At 52.4% G+C, this 21750-nt stretch overlaps 1 protein-coding gene and 1 pseudogene across 1 annotated transcript; one reads left to right on the plus strand and one right to left on the minus strand.

The window, feature by feature from the left end:
• The first annotated feature begins 9230 nt into the window (after nucleotides 1-9230).
• Nucleotides 9231-13523, plus strand: LOC119389191 (putative nuclease HARBI1; annotated as a pseudogene).
• Nucleotides 12899-17324, minus strand: LOC119389192 (myb/SANT-like DNA-binding domain-containing protein 3). The gene is made up of 4 exons (XM_037656396.2): nucleotides 16726-17324; nucleotides 15516-15600; nucleotides 14499-14652; nucleotides 12899-13334 (listed from the first exon to the last, which is right to left on the minus strand). The coding sequence occupies exons 1-4, from the start codon at nucleotides 17053-17055 to the stop codon at nucleotides 12899-12901; spliced, it is 1005 nt and encodes a 334-aa protein (XP_037512324.1). The 5' UTR covers nucleotides 17056-17324.
• Nucleotides 17325-21750: the final 4426 nt, after the last annotated feature.

Below are 21750 nucleotides of genomic sequence, written 5' to 3' on the forward strand. Positions count from 1 at the left end.
TTTCTGTTATGCTCCGTTTGGTTATACAGGCAGTCTACTCTAACGAGATATTTCACACAGTTTGCACTCAGCGAGTGACTACCTTACACGCAAGAGGCCGGTTCAGGGATCTCCAACGCTGTGACCGCGTGAAGCGGGTGCTCGGTTTTCTGCAGAGAGACAGCGACTGTAGACTACCTTGTGCTTTCTGTTCGTCGAACATTATTCTTTTGACAGGAAAGAACATATTTCTTTTCGAAAGTACCTGCAGAAATATCCCGGAGGGCTTCCGCGAGGTGATTTTGTAGAGCGCCGACAGCAAAACCTATGGGGCGCGCGCCGGCGGCATCCTGCCTAGCACGCAATCGAGGCGCGTCCGATAGAGGGCGACTCCGTAACTCCTCGGCGCCAATAGCATTAGTTTCTTGCTATCGCATTCATTGCTTCGCCCTTGCGGCGAAACTGTGACTTTTTTTCTGTGCCATCTGATCGTGTATATTTTTTCTACATCATTTCCGTGACGGAAATACGTCACTGAAGTCTTGGTAGACCCGGGCATAAAACACTTTCGTGTTAAAAGACCCTATACAGGCTTCATGTCGGGAAGGAACCACATTAGCATATGCAATATAGCGTGGTAGAAGAGTAAAATAAGGACTAAGCGTCGCACAACGCAAATTCTGTAACCAGGCGCCACACAATGCGAATTGCGCAACGAGTAGGTTGTTGAATGCTTCCAACCCATTACAAAGGGCTCCGCCATAATTCTTCATCGTCATCAGGCACAACATCAACAAAGTGCGCATATTGCCTTACATGCGTTTAGCAGGTATCACGGCTCTCCGTAGAATGACGAAAAATGGCATAGTGCCTGCTTCCCTACTTCTGAAAAATTCAATGGTTTATAGCGTAGTGGGTTCCTCGCAAGTGCACTTGTATTTGTTTCCAAGGAAGCGCATAGGCGCATGATCCATTTCTTCGGGGTCTCAATAAAGTTCCTTGCCCCTCTCTCTCCCGCGTCAACGTATGTTCTACAGCATGGCGGGAGAGGGAAACAGCGACCGGCGTCACCCAATGCAAATTACATAACTGGTGGGCCGTTTAAAGCTTCCAACCCATTACAAAGGGCTGAGCCATATATGTTCATCGTCATCAGTCGTAGCGTCAACAAAGTGCACATAATGCGTTACAGACGTGTAGCTGGTACCTCGCTTCTCCGCAGAATGACGAATAATGGCTTAGTAGGTGCTTTCTAGCGTCACAAAAATTGTGCTTTATGGCGTAGTGGGTACCTTGCTAGAGTAATTGTATTACTAGCCCCAAGAGAGCTTACAACGGGCTCTAGAAACGCCGCTCTTCCAGCTTTCGCTGTGACTGTGCTGCGGTTTCAGCGCAGGCCTGGCGTTCTTATGGTATTAGTTGCGTGGTCGTATACGTACTGTTTTTACAGCGAAAGCTGTTATGAGATCCCGACATGGGCCGTTTTTGGCGCCGTAGTTGTCCGCCGCCGCCTGTGTCCGTAACCAGCATGAGGCGAAATAAAAAAAACGAAATAAGAAAAATTATCCAGGATGGAAGGAGGTTCGAACCTGGGCCCTCTGCGTTGGAACCCAGTATTCTGCCTCAGCGCCATGCCGGTGCTTAAAATGCTTTGCTAAAAGAGGCTTGATGTCGGGAAGGAACCACATTAACATATGTAATGTAGTGTGGTAGCACTGTAAAATAACAACAAGGCGTCACGCGACGCGAATTTTGTAACCAGGCGTCACACAATGCGAAATGCGCAACGAGTGGATTGTTGAATCCTTCCAACCCATTACAAAGGGCTCTGCCATAATTCTTCATCGTCATCAGCCACAGCATCAACAAAGTGCACATAGTGCATCAGAGGTGTTTAGCGGGTACTACGGTTTTCCGTAGTACCCGCTAAAAGTAGGGCAGCAGGCACTGTGCCATTTTTCGTCATTCTACGGAGAGCGTTGGTACCTGCTAAACGCAAGTAAGGCATTATGCGCACTTTTTGATGTTGTGCCTTATGGCGATGAAAAATTATAGCAGAGCCCTTTGTAATGGGTTGGAAGCATTCAACAACCTACTCGTTGCGCAATTCGCATTGTGTGACGCCTGGTCGCAGAATTCGCGTTGTGCGACGCTTGGTGCTTATTTTACTCTTCTACCACGCTATATTGCATATGCTAATGTGGTTCCTTCCTGACATGAAGCCTGTATAGGACCTTTTTCCAAAGCAGTTTCAAGCACCGGCATTGCTCAGAGGTTGAATACTGGGCTCCCACGCCGAGGGCCCATGTTCGAACCTCGTTCCAATGTTTTTCTTATTTCGTTTTTTTTTTCTTATTTCGAGCGATACTGGTTACGGACACCGGCGGCGGCAGCCGGGGCGGCGGCGGCGGGGGCGGCGGCGGACAACTACGGTGCCAAAAACGGCCGGTTAAATGATCTCGTAACAGCTTTCGCTGTAAAAAAGTGCATAGCGGGTGCTTCTCTATTTCACAAAAATTATGATGATTTATAGCGTAGTGGGTTCCTCGCAAGTGCACTTCTATTGATTGCCAAGGGAGCCCATAAGGCTCCCATGATCCATTTCCTGAGGATCTCAATAAAGTTAATTCCCTCTCTCCCTCTCTTTCTCACGTTAACGTATGTTATAAAGCGTGGTGGGAGAGTGAAATAAACACTGGGCGTCAGACAATGCGAACTACGTAACTAGTGGGTCATTTAACGCTTTCAACTCATTACAAAATGCTCAGCCATAATTCTTCTACGTCATCAACCGTCGCATCAACAAAGTGCACATAATGCTTTGCAGATGGTACCTCGGTTCTCCGCAGAATGACGAATAATGTCGGGGTGGGTGTTTCCCAACTTCGCAAAAATTACGATTTGTGGCGTAGTGGGTATGTTGCTAGTGTACTTCTATTAGTAACTAGAATAGAGTTTATAACGGGCTCTAGTAATGCCGCTCTTCGAACTTTCGCTGTGACTGTGGTGCGCTTTCCGCGCAGGCCTGGCGTTACTTATATTGTGTATATTTGTCCAAGTCATGGCCTGGGTGACAGTGGTAATAAGCTACCAGGATCGACTGTTATTGGTTTAGAGGAGACAGCAGGTCACGGCTTGCTGTATAGCAATTGTCGGAAGCGTAGGGGTATACTGGGCTCTTCCCAGTGTGTAATGGCTTGAGATCTCCCTGCAGCTAACTGTGTAATTCCCTCTTGACCCCAGACGAAGCACTTTGGTGGCTCGTTATGTTATTGCTCAAGCCATGGCTTGAGGCGCTCAATTTCTGGGGAGGTATAGTGTACAGGTGCCTCGATAGGTGTACAGGTGGACATAGACGCGGTTGCATCCAGCGTGCCTGCATTCAAGTTGCTTTCCTGCTGGTTCACACTGGAGGATGGACGTTGTACACAGCAGGCATGCACTCTGCTGGAGGATCCGACAGCGCACCTGTGCCCGTTGAAGCACCTTGAGTTGGCGGCATACGCAGGGTGGTGCTCAGGGCGGCATGTTGGATGTCGGCCTTTGTGGCAGGTGTGACATTTGCTGGCGGCTCTGCCATCGGCGAACCAGGCAAGTCTTCTTCAGACGCTTCGGTCATAGTAACAGCGTCTCAGAAGTTCGGCCGCAGTGGGTGAGGGGCTCGAAGGAAGGAAGGAGGAAGGGAGCAACAAGCCGAAAGACAGGGAGGTTAGCCAGTTCTTAGACCGGCTGGCTACCCTGTGTTGGGGGAAGGGGTAAGGGGGATAAAAGGTGATAGATGATGAGAATGAAAAGATGATGAAGAGGGGCTCGAACTTCGGCTGTGGTAGACTAGAAGGCGATAATGGTCGCTGCAGGTAAGACGCACTCAGTGTTGCGGTCGATGAAGTGTCGTGATGGTCGATGGACAAGGATGGCGAATCCTCCGCAATTGGGGAGCGAGTATCGGACGGTGTGTTGTCCGTGTCAGACTACAGGGCGTGCTGCAAGGTGGCGGTCGTGGAGTCTGACGGCACCGAGGCGTCGCGGGCCGTCGAGGCCGGGGAAGACGTGTGGGTGGCAGGCACGCGTGGCGGACCTTCTTATCATTTCGACAGAATTTGCTATTCTTTCAGCGAGATGCACCCCTGGTGAAGTTCCCGAGTGAGGATTTGGAGTTGCTGATTACATACCGTATTTACTCGAATCTAGACCGGCCCCGATTCTAGGCCAGAAAAAAACCCGCATTTCCCCGAATGGTAGTATGAGGAAGTGCGAAGCACGGGGTGATGCTATGAGGGGCCGCGCGCGACTAAACTGCAGAGCCGAGCGAAGGAGACGGCAGCGAGAGAGCACGCGCCAGCCGACCCACGGAGGTCTGGCCGTTTTTAAGTGCAAAGCACTTTTACTGATGATGATGATTAAGTGTAATTAATGATTTAAAGTGTTGTTGTCATGATGCATTTGTACACACACACACACACACATTTATATATGAAGTATTATTTATTTATTTTACACTTCACGCTTTTCGTATGATGCATTAATGCACCTCGCGAGTGCGTCACACACACACACACATACACTACACACGTCACTACAGATCAGCACCTATTCGTGTTATCGTTGTAGCTCACGGTTAGTACCAGCGCTTTGTGATCCGAAAAATGGACGGTGAGCGAATCCGGCAAGACGGCGCGGACCGTACAGTTCCTACTGTACGTTGATCGTGGTCGGAACCACCGTTGATCGTCGTCGGAAACTCGAGAGACAGACACGTCATCGAGTAATTGTTCAGCATGTGGTCAACCAACCAGCCATTGTCCTTTCTAACGTCCACGTTAAAGTCACCCACCACCACAACCGGAACCGAGGGACGCGCGCGCACAGACACACTCTCCATCGCCGCATCCATCTGCTCCAAGACGGCATCTCGCGAGAGGTTCGGGGCTAGGTAGACGGTCACAACCAGGACAGCATTGCCGGAGTAGGCACTGGTGTAGACGGAGGCGTACGGCGACTCGTCTCTGAGCGGCGAAGTACACACGGCATGCGAGAGGACGTTGGCGTAGACGTGCCCAATCAAGCACACGCCGCAGTACTCGCCCCGGCTTCCACTCCGGGCGATGGAGCACGGGTCGTCAGTGGGACACGTTCGAGGCGATGCATCAGGAGCGAGGTCGGCGCGCTGTAAGACCAGGAGTTGGGTCCGGTCCTGCTGTCGCCTGAGCTCTTCACTGAAGGGGCGGTAGCGCTTTAGGAAGACGTCCACTCCACCAGCCCTTCCCTCGGCGAGGGCCCGGGTCACGCGGTCGTAGCCACTCAGGGCGACATCGGCAGCGCAGTCACCAGAGGAGCGGTTCCAGGTCTCCGTGAGGCAGAGGAGATCAACTCTGGAGAGTACGGGGTCTTTGGCAACGTCCAGTGCATGCGCCGAGAGAGAGCGGACGTTTAGGAGCGCGAGCGTGAACTCCCTACAACCACCCTCGCACTCCCTGCGGAGCTGCTGGTCCCTCAGAGCGGAGAGGTAGCGCTGCGTGACGGTGACGAGACGGTGATTCTCGAGCCTCCGAAACTCATCTACCATGGGTTTGTCGGGGTTGTCTTGCTTGTGGTAGAAGGTGTGGTCTCCCTTGGCGTTGGTGAGGTAGAGTCCGTTGAGGTTGGTACACCGAGAGAGCGCAACGTAGACTAGCTTCTGCGGGTGCGTCTTCGAGTAGTCGTACACAACCGAGGCGTAGGTTCCCCCCTGAGACTTGTGCACGGTGATGGCGCTGGCCTGGACGAGGGGGAATTGCGTCCATTTACAAGCGATGCCGGCCTTTCGGTCCACGGTAACGTTGGCAGAGTGCATCTCGATGGGCACCCAGGTTTCGGTCCTCACGTCGTAACCGTTGGAACGGGCCTCGTGGACCGCCCGAGTGGCGCGCGCACGCGTGAGCTTTCCGGTACCGGACATATCGAACTCGAGCCACAGTCGCTTCACGCGCGTCTCTTCACCCTCGTCTCCTTCTCCTTCTTCATCCACTCCATCTCCATCATCGGGCAACGGGCCGGCGAGCTCGCACAGGCGCAAGACTCCAACCGCACCGTTGACCAGACCATCCACGAGATCGATGTTGTGAGTGATCATGTAGGGCTTGCTAACCACGGCCATGACTTCCCCGGGCAGATTTGCAAACTCGCTGGGAACCATGCGGGCAACCCTGCGCTTGGCATTCTCGAGCAGATGCGGCGTCTTACAGCCGAGGGAACGATCACGCGCGCGAAGCACCATGAAGTCGTCCTGCGAACGGGCCACGGTCTCGTTGAAGCGCGTGACATCGGCGTTCGAGTAGAAGATGCGCACGGCCGAGGGCGCGCGCTCGGCGGCTTCCTCGACCGTGACGAACCTGGACTCGAGAAGCTTTACTTCTTCGGGCTCGAGTGCGCGGCCGTCCCCGATCTTGGTGAGGACCGCGGAGAAGGTGACGTCGGACTGGCGTACGACTCTCACGAGTGGGAAGTATTCGAGATGATGCCAGGTGACAGTGGTGAATCCGAGGAGACCATCGGCACTGCGGGGTCGCTTGAAGATCTCGCTGGCACGCACGGGCGGCAACTGCCGCAGGTCCCCGCAGAGGATGACGTCCAGTCCACCGAAGGGTTCGGTGAGTCGCTGCGTGATTTGGCGCAGACGGCAATCCACCAGTTTGAGTTGGTCAGCGGACATCATACTGACTTCGTCTATGATGACGCACTTGACTCTGCGGAAGGCACACCGGAAGGTGTTCAGGTCACTGGGTCGGAGTCCACCGTCCCACATGACTCCGAGGCGGGCGTCCTGGAGGACGGCCTGGCCTCGTACTTCTGGACGAGGTTCATCTTCCACACGTCGGTGGAGCCGGGAGGGAGCGTTTCCAGCTCCGCACGCGTCTTGCGCACGCGCACCCGTTCTTCGGGGTAGCACGTGGGGACGTACACCACCTCCCGGCTCTTGTGCGACATGTCCTGTTTGAGCAGAAACCAGGCCGCCTCCTGTGCCGACATTTCAATTCCTTTAAGGATATCCACACGAAGCTTGCGGATCACGGCTTCGAAGTCATCGTTGGGATTTGTTTTGAGGATCTCGGCAACGGTGCGCTTGAGGTTGGACATTCCGCGGTCGGACTTATTGACATAGTCCACCACGTAGGAAGCGCACGCGTAGTGATCAAGTATGATCTGCAGATCCATATTCGAATCCAAGACCCGGCCTATCCAAGCATTAAATGCATTCACAAACTTGTCCGCCGGGGTCCTTCGATGGAGGACGCAGGGTCGCGAGAGGCCGGCGTGCAGGACATCCAGATACTCCTTGTCGGAGTGCACCTGGAAGGCCCGCAGGAACGAGGCGAGATCCTCAAAGTTCCCGGCCTCGAGGCCCTCGTGCAGTTCCTCATACTTCTTCTTGAGGGCCTTGAGACGCTGCCGTTCCCGCTCACTCTCCGCATTGTCCCCCTCCGGCGCAGGTGGAAACGGCACCACGATCCTCGTTTCATCACTGGGCATGAAGGGCGCCCCGAACCGGCACTTGGTGCGGCCGCGCTTGTAGCACTTGTGGGTGTGCTGATGCGTCTGCGTGCGCGGCCGCCTGAGGAGCGTAGTGTCGAGCGTGAGGAGTTTGTCCACCATCTCGAGGGTCTTGGGCATGTCACCTTCCTCACCGCTGAGCTCCTCGTCGGGCGCCTCTTCGAGCCACAGGATCACGTGCACGTGCGCGCTACCTCTCTGCTGGAACTCCACCCGCTTGAAGTAATCCCGGATCACGTACGGGCGGAACGGCGAGCAGTTTCGGTCGGCGAGCACGTTCATGATGACGTCGAAGATCCTGTTGGTGTAGATCGCACAGGCAACGGGGTCTTCGTTCACGAGCTCCACGCGCTCCCAGGCCATCATCTCAGACACGGACCGAGGCGTGCCCGTAGGCCCAACCCGCAGCCGCTCCAGGGTCTCCAGTAGCCGCTCCCAGTGGACCTCGGACGCGGACATGGTCAGGAACGCGTGCGGCTTGCCCCACTGGCGGATCATTGCGAAGAGTTCACTCCTGCGATCCTGCCAGTACTGGACCGTGTTTGGAACGCACCGCATGAATGCGAGGTCACGGTCCAGCACCTCTTCCAGAAACTTATCGCCGCCCTTCTCGAGCTGCTCGCGCGTGATGGCACCCGTGGTCTCATTGGTGCGAAACATCATGTTGCTCTCAGCAACGTTGTACCTCATAACTTTCGCCGCCTTATACAGCACGTGCTCCGGCGTAGCTCCACGGCGGTCGGTGCGCCGTATCTCGCTGCTCGCCTTGGCAAACGGCGTGGAGCGCGGACCGGTGATGTTGCGAGGCACGCCCATGTATATCGTGGGGAAGGCGAGCTCTTCGGCATACACGTCCATGAAGAGCGCCAGCGGGACGCGGTTCTCACCCGGAGCCAGGTGAAGACTGTGAGACTGATCGATCAACCTGTCCGCGGCAGCGGCATCGTCCAGTTCACCGCTTCGCTCCCCATCATCTCTCATCAAGAGAGCGCGCGGTCGTTGCTCACCCTCCCCATTAAAGAAGATCGTCTTTGACATGGCATTGAGGGCAATGGCTAGTTGCACGGGGTCATGCAAATCTATGTTCTCGGGGACAGTCTCGATGTCATCCGCGTCGTCTTCCCCCTCGGCGCGTTTACCTTCACAAACGGCAGCATCATCGTCATCGAAGACACCCAGCCGACTCCAGTCGATGCGCACACCACACGCGATGTACAGCTGCGTGTGCTCCAGGTGCTTCAACCACGCCAAGATGTTGCCGCGCTTGACCAGTCCGCGCTTGTACGTAGCAGGACTCAGCAGCCTCCGCTTCACGTGCACGTCTATCGCAACGTCCTCGGGAACCAACCGCGGGAGACACTCCACCACGCTCGGAACGTCGATGGGCACGTTCACGATCTGTCCCTTAATGCCGTACTGACCGTTGCCTCGAGTCAGCCGCCGAATGCTCATGAAGGGAAGTCGAGGCGAGATGAGACGTTCTTCGACCGGGTTCAGATCGGGGAGATGAGCGAGACGAGGCGGGTACGCGTAGCCGTGGCTCTTCATGTCGATGAAGTGGATGCGCTTGAAAGACGAGGACGAAGAAGAGACGGGACACACAGTGCGCATGTGTGTCCCTCTTGCTCAACGGCGGGACCCGTCCGGCCAGCAGGGACTCGCGGCACGAGGCACACACCTGGAACGCACCGAAGGGAGCCAGCCGCGGGTCTTGCGCATCCATGTCGTCGCATCGGTGCTCGCCCGACTGTCTTCCGAACTCGTTCCAAAGAACCCGCAACGCGTTCAACTTGTTGGCGGCGTTGCGCACGGCCGATATGGGGCTCAGGTTGTTGTCGAACCACAGTCGATCGCACACCGCGCAGCTATATCCGAAGCTGCGGTCCAGGAATTCTCGCTTGAAGCGCGCGTCCGGCCGATCGAATTCGAGGGCCCGCGCTCGCTCACGCATCGCGCGTCCCCGCGCCAGATCGGCTTCGGGGTGCTCGGCTCGCTTCGCACGCTTTCGTTCGGCGTCTCGCCGCCGGCCTTCATCACCACAGGCAATGCGCCGCTTACGTCTCTCATCGGCCTCTCGAGCGCGGAGTTCGGGATCCGCAGCCCGCTTCGCCCGCCTGCGCTCGGCAGCACGGGCCTTAGCTTCGGGACCGGCGGCCCGCTTACGCGCAGCATCACGGGCCCTTCGTTGCGCTGCCTTGTCTTCAGCCGATGCGGCATCTTCAACGACGCGTGCAATGCTCGCATTCGATTGCGTTGTACTAGTTGTTGGAGGTATCGCAGTCGAGGTTCATGCCTGCGATGGATCCATACCTATGACGGCGTTCACCACAAACCACGAGCGAGAAGTGAGAGCGAGCGGCAACCGGCGGACGTTTATATACGGGACTGACGCGCCGGCGCCACACACACAACACGTGACGGCGGAGCGAAACACGCCAGGCGGTTGGAGAGGGGGTGAGCGGTGGGGAGAGTACGCACACGAGGGGCTGTTACCGGGCGAGGAGGGAGCTGTCAGGGCGAGGGGAGAGGCGGCGGCCGAGGGTGAGTGCAAACCTAACGGGGGGAGAGGCACACCAGCTGCATGGCGCCGTGACGTCACGGCCCGGAGAGGGTGCGAGGAGCCGGCGCGGCGCGCGCAGCCACGGCGCGGAGGCGCCAGCTGCACAACGCGCCATGAGGTCACGGCGCGGAGAGCGGTGCGGAGCCGGCGCGGGGCGCGCGCATCCACGGAGCGGAGGGCGGAGCGCGCGCAGTCACGTGGGGCGTGACGTCGCTGCGCCGTTGCTACAGACGCTCCTCTCCACTCCTCGCGCCGTTGCTAGGGGAGAGGAGGAGGAGCGCGGATGCCGGCGGAGTTTTCGGGGTCGCTTAAGAAGTGCATTCGCACTTAAAACCTAATCAATGTACTCGAATCTAACCCCCGTATTCATAAACGCGACTTGACTCGAACTTGACTTCCGGCTTGCTTGAAGCGGCGACATCGCATTTCTTAAATCTACCTTGACTTGAAGCGCCATCTTGAAGCCAACTTGAAAGGCCAAGCTCGGCTCGAATCCGAAGGCAGCTCCGCAGCTACCTTCGGCCCGACTTGAAGCCGTCGCGAGCGCGTAGACGAGTAAACATGGCCGTCTTCGCTCGTCGACTCGACGCATTTGATTTCAGATGTCGCGCCAATGACATTGTCTTCGGCGAGATATATGCGCTGCCATGAGTGCCACGACGATTGCTTCGGGACCTGTAAAATCCACTGGACAAGTACAGCAACGAGCAGTTCCTCGCACGCTACCGTTTCTCTAAAGAAACTGTGCGAGAGCTGTTGACAATGCTGCCGTTTGAAGCAAGCCATGATAACCGCGGGCTTCCGATGACGCCAATGCTTCAGTTTCTTCTGTCCCTCAGATTTTATGGTGCTGGAACATTTCAGGTTGTTGCCGGTGAGCTCATCAAGGTTTCACAGCCTACTGTGTGCCGCGTCGTGCGGAAGGTGACACGTCTCATCGCAAGCAATCTGTTTCGCAGACTTGTGCATTTTCCGGCAGCTTCACAGTATCCCGACGTGATGCGCGATTTTTACGAAATGGCCCGGTTCCCTGGAGTCACGGGCTGTATCGATTGGACCCACGTGCGTATCAAGAGCCCCGGCGGCGAAGATGCCGAGGTGTTTAGGAACCGAAAGGGGGTCTTCTCCGTGAATGTTCAGGTGAGCTCGGCTCGGTCATCAAACTGTAACTGAGTTTTCTAAACAAAGCTGCGCAAATTATATAGCCGAGAGCACGTACATGGCTCTCCTTTTTAACGTGCGCTCAGGAGTAATATATGTGATATTTTAACAAAAAAGAAAACTAGTGACGCCACGGCTACTAGCATATGATCATTCATGATAAGAGTGTTGTTATTGTAGAACAATTGTTCACTTTACAGCAGGAAAGGCTTTTCACTCTTTTCTGTGTAAAGTGAACTATTTTTTCTTACACTGTGGCGTTGGGCTCACGCACAAATGTAAATAAAACCACAGTGGTAGTTTACCAGCTAAGGTGTCGCGCGGTGAAGCACGAGGACTCGGTTTCAATACCCCGCCGTAGCAGTCGCATTTCGATGGGGCAAAGTGTGAAAACGCCTGTTTACTTCAGAATTATTTTGTGCACGTTAGAGAGCCCTTTTCTGGTTGCAATTACTCTAGAGCAGCACACTACGGCCTACTTAGTCGTAATAATAACGTGTTCTTGCCGGAAAAAGTTGCCACAGCACCGTTTGCGTTAACGTTATACGCAGCAACTCTGTTACTTCTGGCGCGCGAGATTCATTTTTTGTGTTTACAAAAGTGCCTTACGTCGAACTCCACTGCCGAAACGAAAAGCTGACTCATTTTTGCCTTCTCTCAAATATGTGTGAACAGTTTTTCATAGCACTATGTTGATGAGTGTCTTGCATATTCTTTGGATACAATGATTTGCAGGCTGTCACCGGACCACAGCTCCAGTTTTACGATGTGGTTGCCAGCTGGCCTGGTTCAGTCCACGACAGCAGGATTTTTGACAGCTCTCGTGTCCGGGTGCTGTATGAGGAGCGCAGAGTGCCCGGTGTGCTCCTTGGAGATATGAGATACGCCTGCCACCCATTTCTAATGACTCCATTTCACAATCCAGCCAAGGAAGACACGGGACGAGTTAGGCAAGTACAGCCAGAATTTCTAATGCATTTGAACTGATTTTCGGAGAGGTACAAGTGGCCTTTCTTTATCCAAACAGGCATAATAAGTCGCATAAATCAACGCGCAACTCGGCGGAACGTGCGTTTGGTGTTCGGAAGCGGCGCTTCCCGTGCCTTGATATGAAGCTACAGCACAAGCCTGAACGAGCCGTCACGATAATAACTGCATGTGAGGCATTGCACAATCTAGCATGCCTTCGGAGGGATCCGGAACCTCCAGTAACCATTTCTGCAAGCGCACCCAGCAACCACCGCCACAGAACAAGGCCGCGACAGCACTCGCATCTCCCTCCATTCACCAACGACGTTGCAGATACCATGTCAGGATCATGAGCACGAGATCTGCTTGTGAGCAGATGTTTTACCTAACTGAGGGATTTTCAGCCCACAGCCATCGCTGCCCCAGCCCGACAGAATTGCACACACTCTACCCATCTGCACTGGCGTAGGCATGGTGTCGTGTATCAAAGTGAAGACAAATAAACTACTCACTTGTGCGTGGCACGTTTGACAAACATCTTATGTGTGCATGTACATATACACATGCACACATACAAACGCATGACACCAACATACATGGAACATGGTTAAACCGCCCCCACTCCCCCGTTTGAAAATGATTTTGGCTACCCTACAGCACCACGTATCGAGCAGAATTTAAGAAATCGAGGCAAACCTTTTATTTTCCCTCCTGTAGGCGCTTCAATTTCAAATATTTTATATCTTTTTGCCGCTTCAGGATGTCCATTTGGAGCTTGTGCTCCTCATCTCGTTTTTGAAATTTGTCGGTGTGATCTTCTTCCATCAGCCTCATGCGCAAGGCGTGTTCCTCGCGCAACAGTGCGAAGCGTACGTCAGCCTCTTCCGAAAGGCTTTTCTGCAGCAAAGACAGTCTGCCTCTGGGTATGGTTGATCCGGCTGGGGCAGCTTCACTGTTAGCTGTCACATTTGCAGCTGTTGCTGGCGGAGCTACTTCCGTCGACTCTGGATCGGTCGGGGGTGCTGGCGCGATGGTGTCGTTGTCAACTCCCACACAGGTGGGGCTCCCTGGATGGTAGTCATCCTCTGGAAGAATATGATTGTACTGTCCAACAAGAGAATACACAGCACATTGCCTCAGGCATGAGAGGAGTTTTCAAATTCTCGACAAGCTGCTTGTTTTCATTCCACCCTGTATTGATACACACATATTTTGAAAGCGTAGATGCAAACTCGTGTCATTTATGTAGCTAGAGCACTGGTTTCTTACTATAACACTGCACTTCTATAACATTGTACATGTACATGCAGTACTAATAAAGAAATGTAACCTCCTGACGTTGCAATTTTTTAAATGCGAATGCATTTCTTAGTCGGGCTATGTAAGGCATCCGGCGTTGTCCGCGCGCCTCTCCGCTCTCACTCCCTCTCCCATAGCAACAGCTGCGGGCGCGCGCGCTTATCCACGCCCCTAGCAACCGGAGCAGGTGGTGCGGACGGAGTAACGGAGAGTGAGTGGAGAGGAGGAGAGTGAGTGGAGAGGCGTGTGAGGGCGCTCGCATCGCGGGAGCTCGGCCAGCGCAAATTTTTTTCTAGGTGGCATTGGCTCGGCGGAGCTCCCGCGTGTGTGGAGAGGGTAGGTGCAGTGCTTCGCCGCTCCTTCTCTCGCTGTTCGCTCTCTCTCCTCCGTGCGCCACCGCCTCAATGCAGTGCGTTTGAAACGCGTTTGTAGCGTTTGTGCTGCCTTGGCACAGCCTGGAAACAGCGCGTTCTAAACGCGTTTGTACTGCATTGAAGGCGGTGGCAACATTCCTGAAGTGAATACAAACGCGCGTAGAAAGCATTCGTTGAAAGAGGCGCCCAAAAGGGAGACACTTGAGCGCGTCGATGTGTCCAGCTTTACGTCATTAAAATTATTACGCCGTGAACTCTCGGCGCAAGAAATGCATTCGCATTTCCTCATGATTACCTTCGGGGAGGTGGGGGCATTTTTTCACTTTTCTCAATACCAGTGACTGAAAAAAGAACTTCTAGCCTGTAACAGAAATACAATGACTAACCCAGAAGTGTGGATGGTTGTGGGAAGAATGCAGTAAGAGTGTATTTGAAATAGGTAAGCTTATTGTGCTAGCTACATGTGCAGTTTATTTTATGTTTGTTGTACATTTTCTCTTGACCCCATAATGTTGTAAAAATGAGTTCTGCAATCATAATTAGTAGGTTTGCAACGACGGACAAACAAATATACGTGTAGGCAGTGTAGTACCACAAATGTCATGTGGTGGATCATCTTCTGTCACCGTAGGAGCTGCAGAACAGGTTCACTTGTGACTGGTGCCAGGTACGTCGCTCCATCACTGTCGTAAGCATTTGGAATGCGGGTCGCCATGTGAGATGCCACTGCCCCAACGAGTGCCGACACTGAATCCATCGGTGGCGGGGGCGGTCCGCCTCCTAAAAAGTCGCTTCAGGTTTCTGCTATTTCAATTTCCACAGAAAAACAAATCTACATGATCGCATGAATAATTCGCCGGTACGATAACAGAGAAAAATAGCTTTATAATGATAGTTGGCGTACTATCTCCCGAAACCACGATATGATTATGAGAAGTCGTAGTGGAGAGCTCCGGAAATTTCGACAACGTGGTGCTATTTCACACGCACCTACATCCGGGTACACGAGACTCTATCGGAATGCGGCCGCCACGGCCGGAGTTCGATCCCGCGACCTTCGGGTTAGCATTCGAGCATCGTAACCAGGGGCATAGGCACAAATTTCTTTCGTAGGGGGGGCACGGGCCCGGTGTGCCGCCCCCTGGCTATGCCACTGATCGTAACTACAGCAGCGGGTCGAAAGAAACCTCTGTCTATCTACCGAAATACGCCATATATGAAAATGACATACATAATCGTTGTACTGCGTCACGGTTGCGTAAGCGTGCTTCGACTGCAGCAGACCGCATGCCTATGGGGGATAAATCGCGAGCGCTATACCTACTGATGAATAATTGCGTGCACCTTCGAATTGATTTTGTGTCCCTGAGCTGGCCGCAATCATGACACGTGCACCCGTTTGGCGAACGTTATAACGCAGTTTGTACATAGACACCCTGGCAGCACGCCTGTCGTAACAATAGTGAGGCACGGTGCCATGTCGGTCACAAAAGAAGCTGACCTGAATCACACTTTTCGTGCGCGACTGGCCGCTATCTTCAGCACGAGCAACTGAGCTAGTCGCGACCGAGTAATTTGATCGGGGCGAGGCTCGATCGCAGTCGAATGCGCATCGTGTTACAACCGTAAAACAAGGCACTCACCTGTTTTGAAAACTTTTCTCTTCTCTTCCGCGCGTTCCTCCTTCCACTTCTGCTTCATATTCACCCAACACTTCTTAAAGGGGCCCTGCAACACTTTTCGAGCATGCTCAAAAAGCGCTGCCTATCGGTAGTCGAGGCTCCCGAGAACACGCGAGCCAAATATTATAGCGATGCGCACGGCCTGGAATTTACAATAAATTCTCAAAGTCAGCTGAAAATCGCTCCCTCTTCTCTCGACAAATGATGTATTAGACCGCAAAATATGACGCGATTGTCGGCAGTTCCACCATTGGCTGATGTTATAATCACGATAACACCCTCATTATTACTTTCGTTGTTAATTTTGAGTTCAATAAGTAGATAATATGTATGTTTATATTCTGTTATCGCGTTAAAAACACCGAACAAACATTAATATTAGCACTTCCGGTCTCACCGACAGCTCGTCTGCTCGTAGTTGCGTGGTTCCGTTTTCTTCGCCATGCGCAGTGCCGAAAACGTGAATATTTCTGTGCTTTTGACCATCGCCGGTTGCCGTTGAGAGTGGCAGCCGTTCGAGTGTTGCCTCGTCAGCTGGGAACTGCATCGTCGGCACGTTCTCACGACCGACCGAGGCAGCCGTGCAGCATGTCTCCGATAACAATGCTGGCGTCCGGTAATGGCGGCGCTTCGGGGTCATCTGCCAGTGCCGTCTTACGAGGCGGTGTATCGGAGTATGGGCCGAAACCGATCTCAGCTGTCATTCGTTCCAAACGAGCGCGCAGGTTTGCTTCCATGGTTGGCAGAGCGATGAAAACACTACGGCGTTCGAGGTGCACACACAACATTACCAAACCGACGCGCAGTTTTCAAGCACGCGCGATACACATCGGCTCCGCTCGACGAGAACGACGCAAGCCGACCGGAAGTGGCGGCACAGGCCACGTGGTTGCGCCCAGACGTCAGAGAGAAAAAAATGAAGAAAAAATTTCCGCCGGCGCTCTTGGGCGGAGCCTCGCTCGTATGCGCTCCCTCCCTCGACTCGCTGCCTAGATCTCCGCGCGCTCGCGGCGTTGAGTTGAGGGAGAAAGCTGCGGAACGTGGTCTCTATAATTTGGTAACACCACTTAGACTTGACGGATTCGAAAAATTTTTGCGGCATATGACTCGTGAAGAGTCATACGTCAATAATGAGACTATTCCAATACAACTAAGAAAGGCGTTGGAGGGCCCCTTTAAGCTGTCGGGGGTCCCTGGACGTCACGCCATGGTTACTGTTGAACTGTTTTGCGAGCTCTGTCCATGTCTCTGTCTTCTTGTTAATAAATGCGACGTCTGTCTTCTTGCACTCCAGAATGTGCTTGTATTTGTTCACTAGGCCGACCAAGATCAATTTTTCTTCTTCGGTGAAGCGCGGCGCTGATTTCCGCGCACTTGTCCCAGAATCCACGCTCGGCATTGCCGAAAAGAAGAAAACACACGCACATAAAGACAAAGAAGCACACGCACGGTGATTACGTCGCCACGAGACAGCATCGGATTCGGCGCGGTGGCTTGGCATGGATTGCTGCGGCCCGTCTTATCTCGGACAACGGTGTATCATTGCCTTTTTTGGCATACGCAGCATTTATTAAACACGCAGACACAACTAATTTTCCATTATCTGTGTTTTACAAAGGTTTAAAGCGTATATTACGTGCGCTTTACTTTAATACTCTCGTGCCAGGCGCACTGCGTCGTCGCCGGTTTCTGACTTGGCCAAGCAAGGAGAGGGGAGGGTTTATGAAACGCGATGGCACACTTCGTCGTGTTGAAATCAAGCGCTGCCTCGGGCCAGATATGCTCAAGCCAAGTGCGCGCTTTAAGTCAAGTCGCGTTTATGAATACGGGGGTAAGTCTGACCCCCCCCCCCCCTTTCGCACATTGTACTTCGAAAAAAAAAAAAACATCGTCTTAGATTCGAATAAATACGTCATTTGACACAACCTTAATGAAAACCAGCAGATAATGAAGCCAAGGAAGGTATAAGAGACTTTAATTGTACTGTTTTAAATGTATTGTAGTAATTGTAATGTGATGTGAGTAAACAAAGTGGACGAAAACGACAACTTGCCACTGGCAGTAACCAAACCTGCAACCTTCGGATAACGCGCCTGATGCTCTACCAATCGAGCTACGCCAGAACATAGGGGCATCATTCAAAGGTTGCAGGTTCGGTCCCTGCCGGTGACAAGTTGTCGTTTCGTGTACTCTGCTTTATTCACATCTATATCACAATTACTACGATACACATAAAACAGTACAATTAAGATCCCCTATACCTCCCTTGCCTTCATTATCTCCAGGTTCTCATTAAGGTTGGTGCAATGTAGAATCACTTTTACATCAGCATAACGCAACAAACATTTTGTTACTATTTGTGTTCACGACACCGCCGGCCGCCGAATGAGCCATATAAGGCTTCCGCCTTAATTTTCCTCATCCATGAAGTGGTTGCTTGGCGGGGTGAGGGTCATCACCGCACCTTGCCGCAAGGACAACACAAGCCGGTCCGCCATTCAGCGGTGGTGGGAAGAGCTCTGTAGTCCGCGTCGTCAGCTGATCCCTCTAACAAGCTGACTCGGCTGAAGGGTACAAAGATCCGGCCCTATCCCGTCTATTTGCCGTTTCCGCCACCTCCTCGCTCTTTTCTCGCGCGCCATTATTGTTTGCGCGTATCGCGTCCTTCTTTTGTTAGACTACGCAGCAAATAAGTTCTTTCTTGCACGCAATATTTGTTGGCATTCGTAGGTAAAGTTATAGCTGAAAAGTTACAAAGCTTTCTGCTGGTCGTACTTACTGTTCAGCGCTTTCTACAGGACCCCAGCTTGCGCGAACAAACAGAAGAAGAAGCTGAACGAGGCTCTCGCAGAGCCCTACTCATTAACAAGGCAACAAATCATATTTTCGAATGAATGGTCAATAGTGCTCACTCGAAAATTGGACTTGTTCCAAGCTGGCCAGCTCCTGTTTAAACTCCTGTTTAAAGTTAAGAACGCGAGAGGGCTGGAATGGAAACAGTGGGCCGTACCCAATGTCGTACAAATAACTACAGTGAACACAAATTACCTAAAAAATAGGTAAAAATACTGAGGTATATTAAGAAACTTATTCCAGGTAATCGGTGTGGTTTAATCAGAGTTGTACGTAATGCCTTACAAGTAATTGATTACTTGTAATCAATTACATTTTTTGTAATTTTGTAATAAAACCGATTACTTATCGGGAACTGTAGCGTTCCGTGTAATTCAATTACATTTTCTTGTAATTGATTACGATTAATCATTTATTTTTCTCAAAATCGAGTTGTAACCAGTCCTCTACGGCAGTTCTCGTGAAAATATGTGACTGCTCTGTGGGGACCCCCATCCTGCCAGACGAGGGGATCCCCTCAGAGCTTATTTTTTCACCGTTTCCTTGGCTTTACTAGCAACGCCTTACCCGAGCGCCAGGAGCAGAGAAGCGCGAAGCTTCATAGAAGAGGTGGACACTATAGCATCGAAGCATTGCGCAACTACGAGCTGGTGCGCAAGGTGTTCCTACATTATAATACCACCCTTTCCTGCAGCGCATGTATTGAGAGAGTGTTCAGGGTAGCAGCTGGCCTCTTAACGAGGAAACGTGGAAGAATCAGCGACGCCAAAAGAACTCCTGTTTAAAGTTAAGAACGTGTAAAACATTATCCTAGGCTTACTGGCTTATTTTGGTATTGATCAGGTATGGCATGAACCCTTCATTAGATTGCAGTGTTCTCTAAGGCGGTCATTTACGCACCAGCGAATTTGGCCGATGTAGCAACGACCACGTCTGAGGGGGATTTCATAGACTCCGTTATGGCAGCATTCAACAAACTTTTCGCATGTTTTAAGGCAAAAGCCTTAGATGCCTCATCAAACGCGAAAATTGACCGGCGTTCTGCGCTGGCGTCTACCGCCGGCGGCGTCAATACGCGTGATGGAAAAATTCGCGAAGCTTGCACTAAGCACTAAGCCGCGCAAGGCATGAAATAGCGAAGCTCTTCTAGGTTCTTTCTAGGCCTTAGCTAGGTGATGAGGGTTGTTTCTAGGTTGCTTCTAGGGTATTGCTAGGTTGTTTTTACAGTGATTATCGGCGGAAAGAGGTTCGAGTTAAACCACACACAGTCATAGACACGAAACGCATGCCGAAATCCCAAAGAGAGAAATTCACGCTGAAACCAAATGTTCCCACCTCTCATAGAGTCATGACACCACATGGATGTCCAACCAGACTAGACATGTGCGCCGCACCCACAATCACCGGCGGCGGCGCACCGGTGTTTCCACCTCCGGCGATGCAGTGAAGCAGTGAATGCGATAAGTACACGCCGTAATGTTACATGAACGAGGGCTAGCCCTAACTCTTTTACATGCGAAGCAGTTTTTGCACTGGGCTTTATCCGTAGTTCTATTGGCGACCGCCCGCTTTCTAAAACCTACCATAGCCACCTGTAACATATTGAGTGCGAGCGCTCGCGCCAAGGAGAGGTCTTCTTCGTCTTGTTCTTCGACAGCCTTGATGATAATACGTGCAGAGCACTTTAGGGGCCCGGGTTGCCCTATTCGCAATGCCCATAGACTGTCGTGCCGCCAAGCGGAATTCAGGAGCGTCCTCTCGAGGAGGGTTAGTAGACGACAAAATGGCAGCACTACGCACTCACTCCCTTGTTCGGCTGTGCTAGCTTCAGTGTTAACGCGTTGGCAAGAAAGGAACACTACGACTTTGCATGTACCCTGCATCAGTGAACAAACCGGGCCCACCGTGACACGAGAAATCTGATTCGTTCTTGCGAGACGCGAAGTTTTCGTGAAAATACGTGGCAACTCGCGCTTTCAATGCTAGCACACAGCGTACACATACTATCAGTGCTATCAGCTTCGCGAGGCTTTCTGTTGCCACGTAGGTTAGGTAAATGTTATCGTCTGACACATTCAGTTGAAGCTCACCCTGTTTTACTTGCATATAGCATTGGTCAGTGTTTCTTGTAGTGCATGAATCCCACAACACTGTACGCGAGAGGTCGCGCGGGCTCGCTGTGTGCTCTTGTATAACTGAGCGATCTCAAGCTGGCGATACACTAAAATAGGGCCTCTATCCTTTGTCAGCAAAGCGCTGTTACGAATCGTTCGAGCGACGTTTCAATCATTCGAGGACGCGTCTGCTCGACGCCTTTCGTGGAGCGAACGCTTTCCACGCCGTCTTTCGCCAGTGTGTTGGTTTCAGAGCCAGCGCTGCGCCGCTTGTTTTACAGCGAAAGCTGTTATGAGATCATTTCACCGGCCGTTTTTGGCGCCGTAGTTGTCCGCCGCCGCCGCCGCCGCCGCCGCCGCCGCTGCCGCCGCCGCCGGTGTCCGTAACCAGTATCGCTCGAAATAAGAAAAAAAAACGAAATAAGAAAAAAATCCAGGATGGAACGAGGTTCGAACCTGGGCCCTCTGCGTGGGAGCCCAGTATTCAACCTCTGAGCCATTCTGGTTTTTTTTTTTCTTTATTGTCTGAGCCATTCTGGTGCTTGGAACTGCTATGCAAAAAGGTCCTATACAGACTTCATGTCGGGAAGGAATCACATTAGCATATGCAATATAGCGTGGTAGAGAGTAAAATAAGCACCAAGCGTCGCGCAACGCGTTGCACAACGCGAATTCTGTAACCAGGCGTCACACAATGCTAATTGCGCAATGAGTAGGTTGTTGAATGCTTCCAACCCATTACAAAGGACTCTGCCATAATTCTTCATCGTCGTCAGGCACAGCATCAACAAAGTGCGCATAATGCCTTACATGCGTTTAGCAGGTACCACGGCTTCGTAGAATGACGAAAAATGGCCCAGTGCCTGCTGCCCTACTTCTCAAACATTACAATGATTTGTAGCGTAGTGGGTTCCTCGCAAGTGCACTTGTAGTGGTTGCCAAGGAAGCCCATAAGCGCATGATCCATTTCCTCGGGGTCTCAGATAAATTACAGTGATTTAGAGCGTAGTGGGTTTCTCGCAAGTGCACTTGTATTGGTTGCCAATGAAGCCCATCAGGGCATGATCCATTTCCTCGTGGTCTCAGTAAAATTACAATGATTTAGAGCGTAGTGGGTTCCTCGCAAGTGCATTTGTATTGGTTGCCAAAGAATCCCATAAGCGCATGATCCATTTACTTGGGGTCTCAGTAAAGTTCTTCACCTCACCCCGTCTCTCTCCCACGGCAAC

Source organism: Rhipicephalus sanguineus, chromosome 4 (genome assembly GCF_013339695.2).
Source record: "Rhipicephalus sanguineus isolate Rsan-2018 chromosome 4, BIME_Rsan_1.4, whole genome shotgun sequence".
In the NCBI taxonomy this organism is placed as follows: Eukaryota; Metazoa; Arthropoda; class Arachnida; order Ixodida; family Ixodidae; genus Rhipicephalus; species Rhipicephalus sanguineus.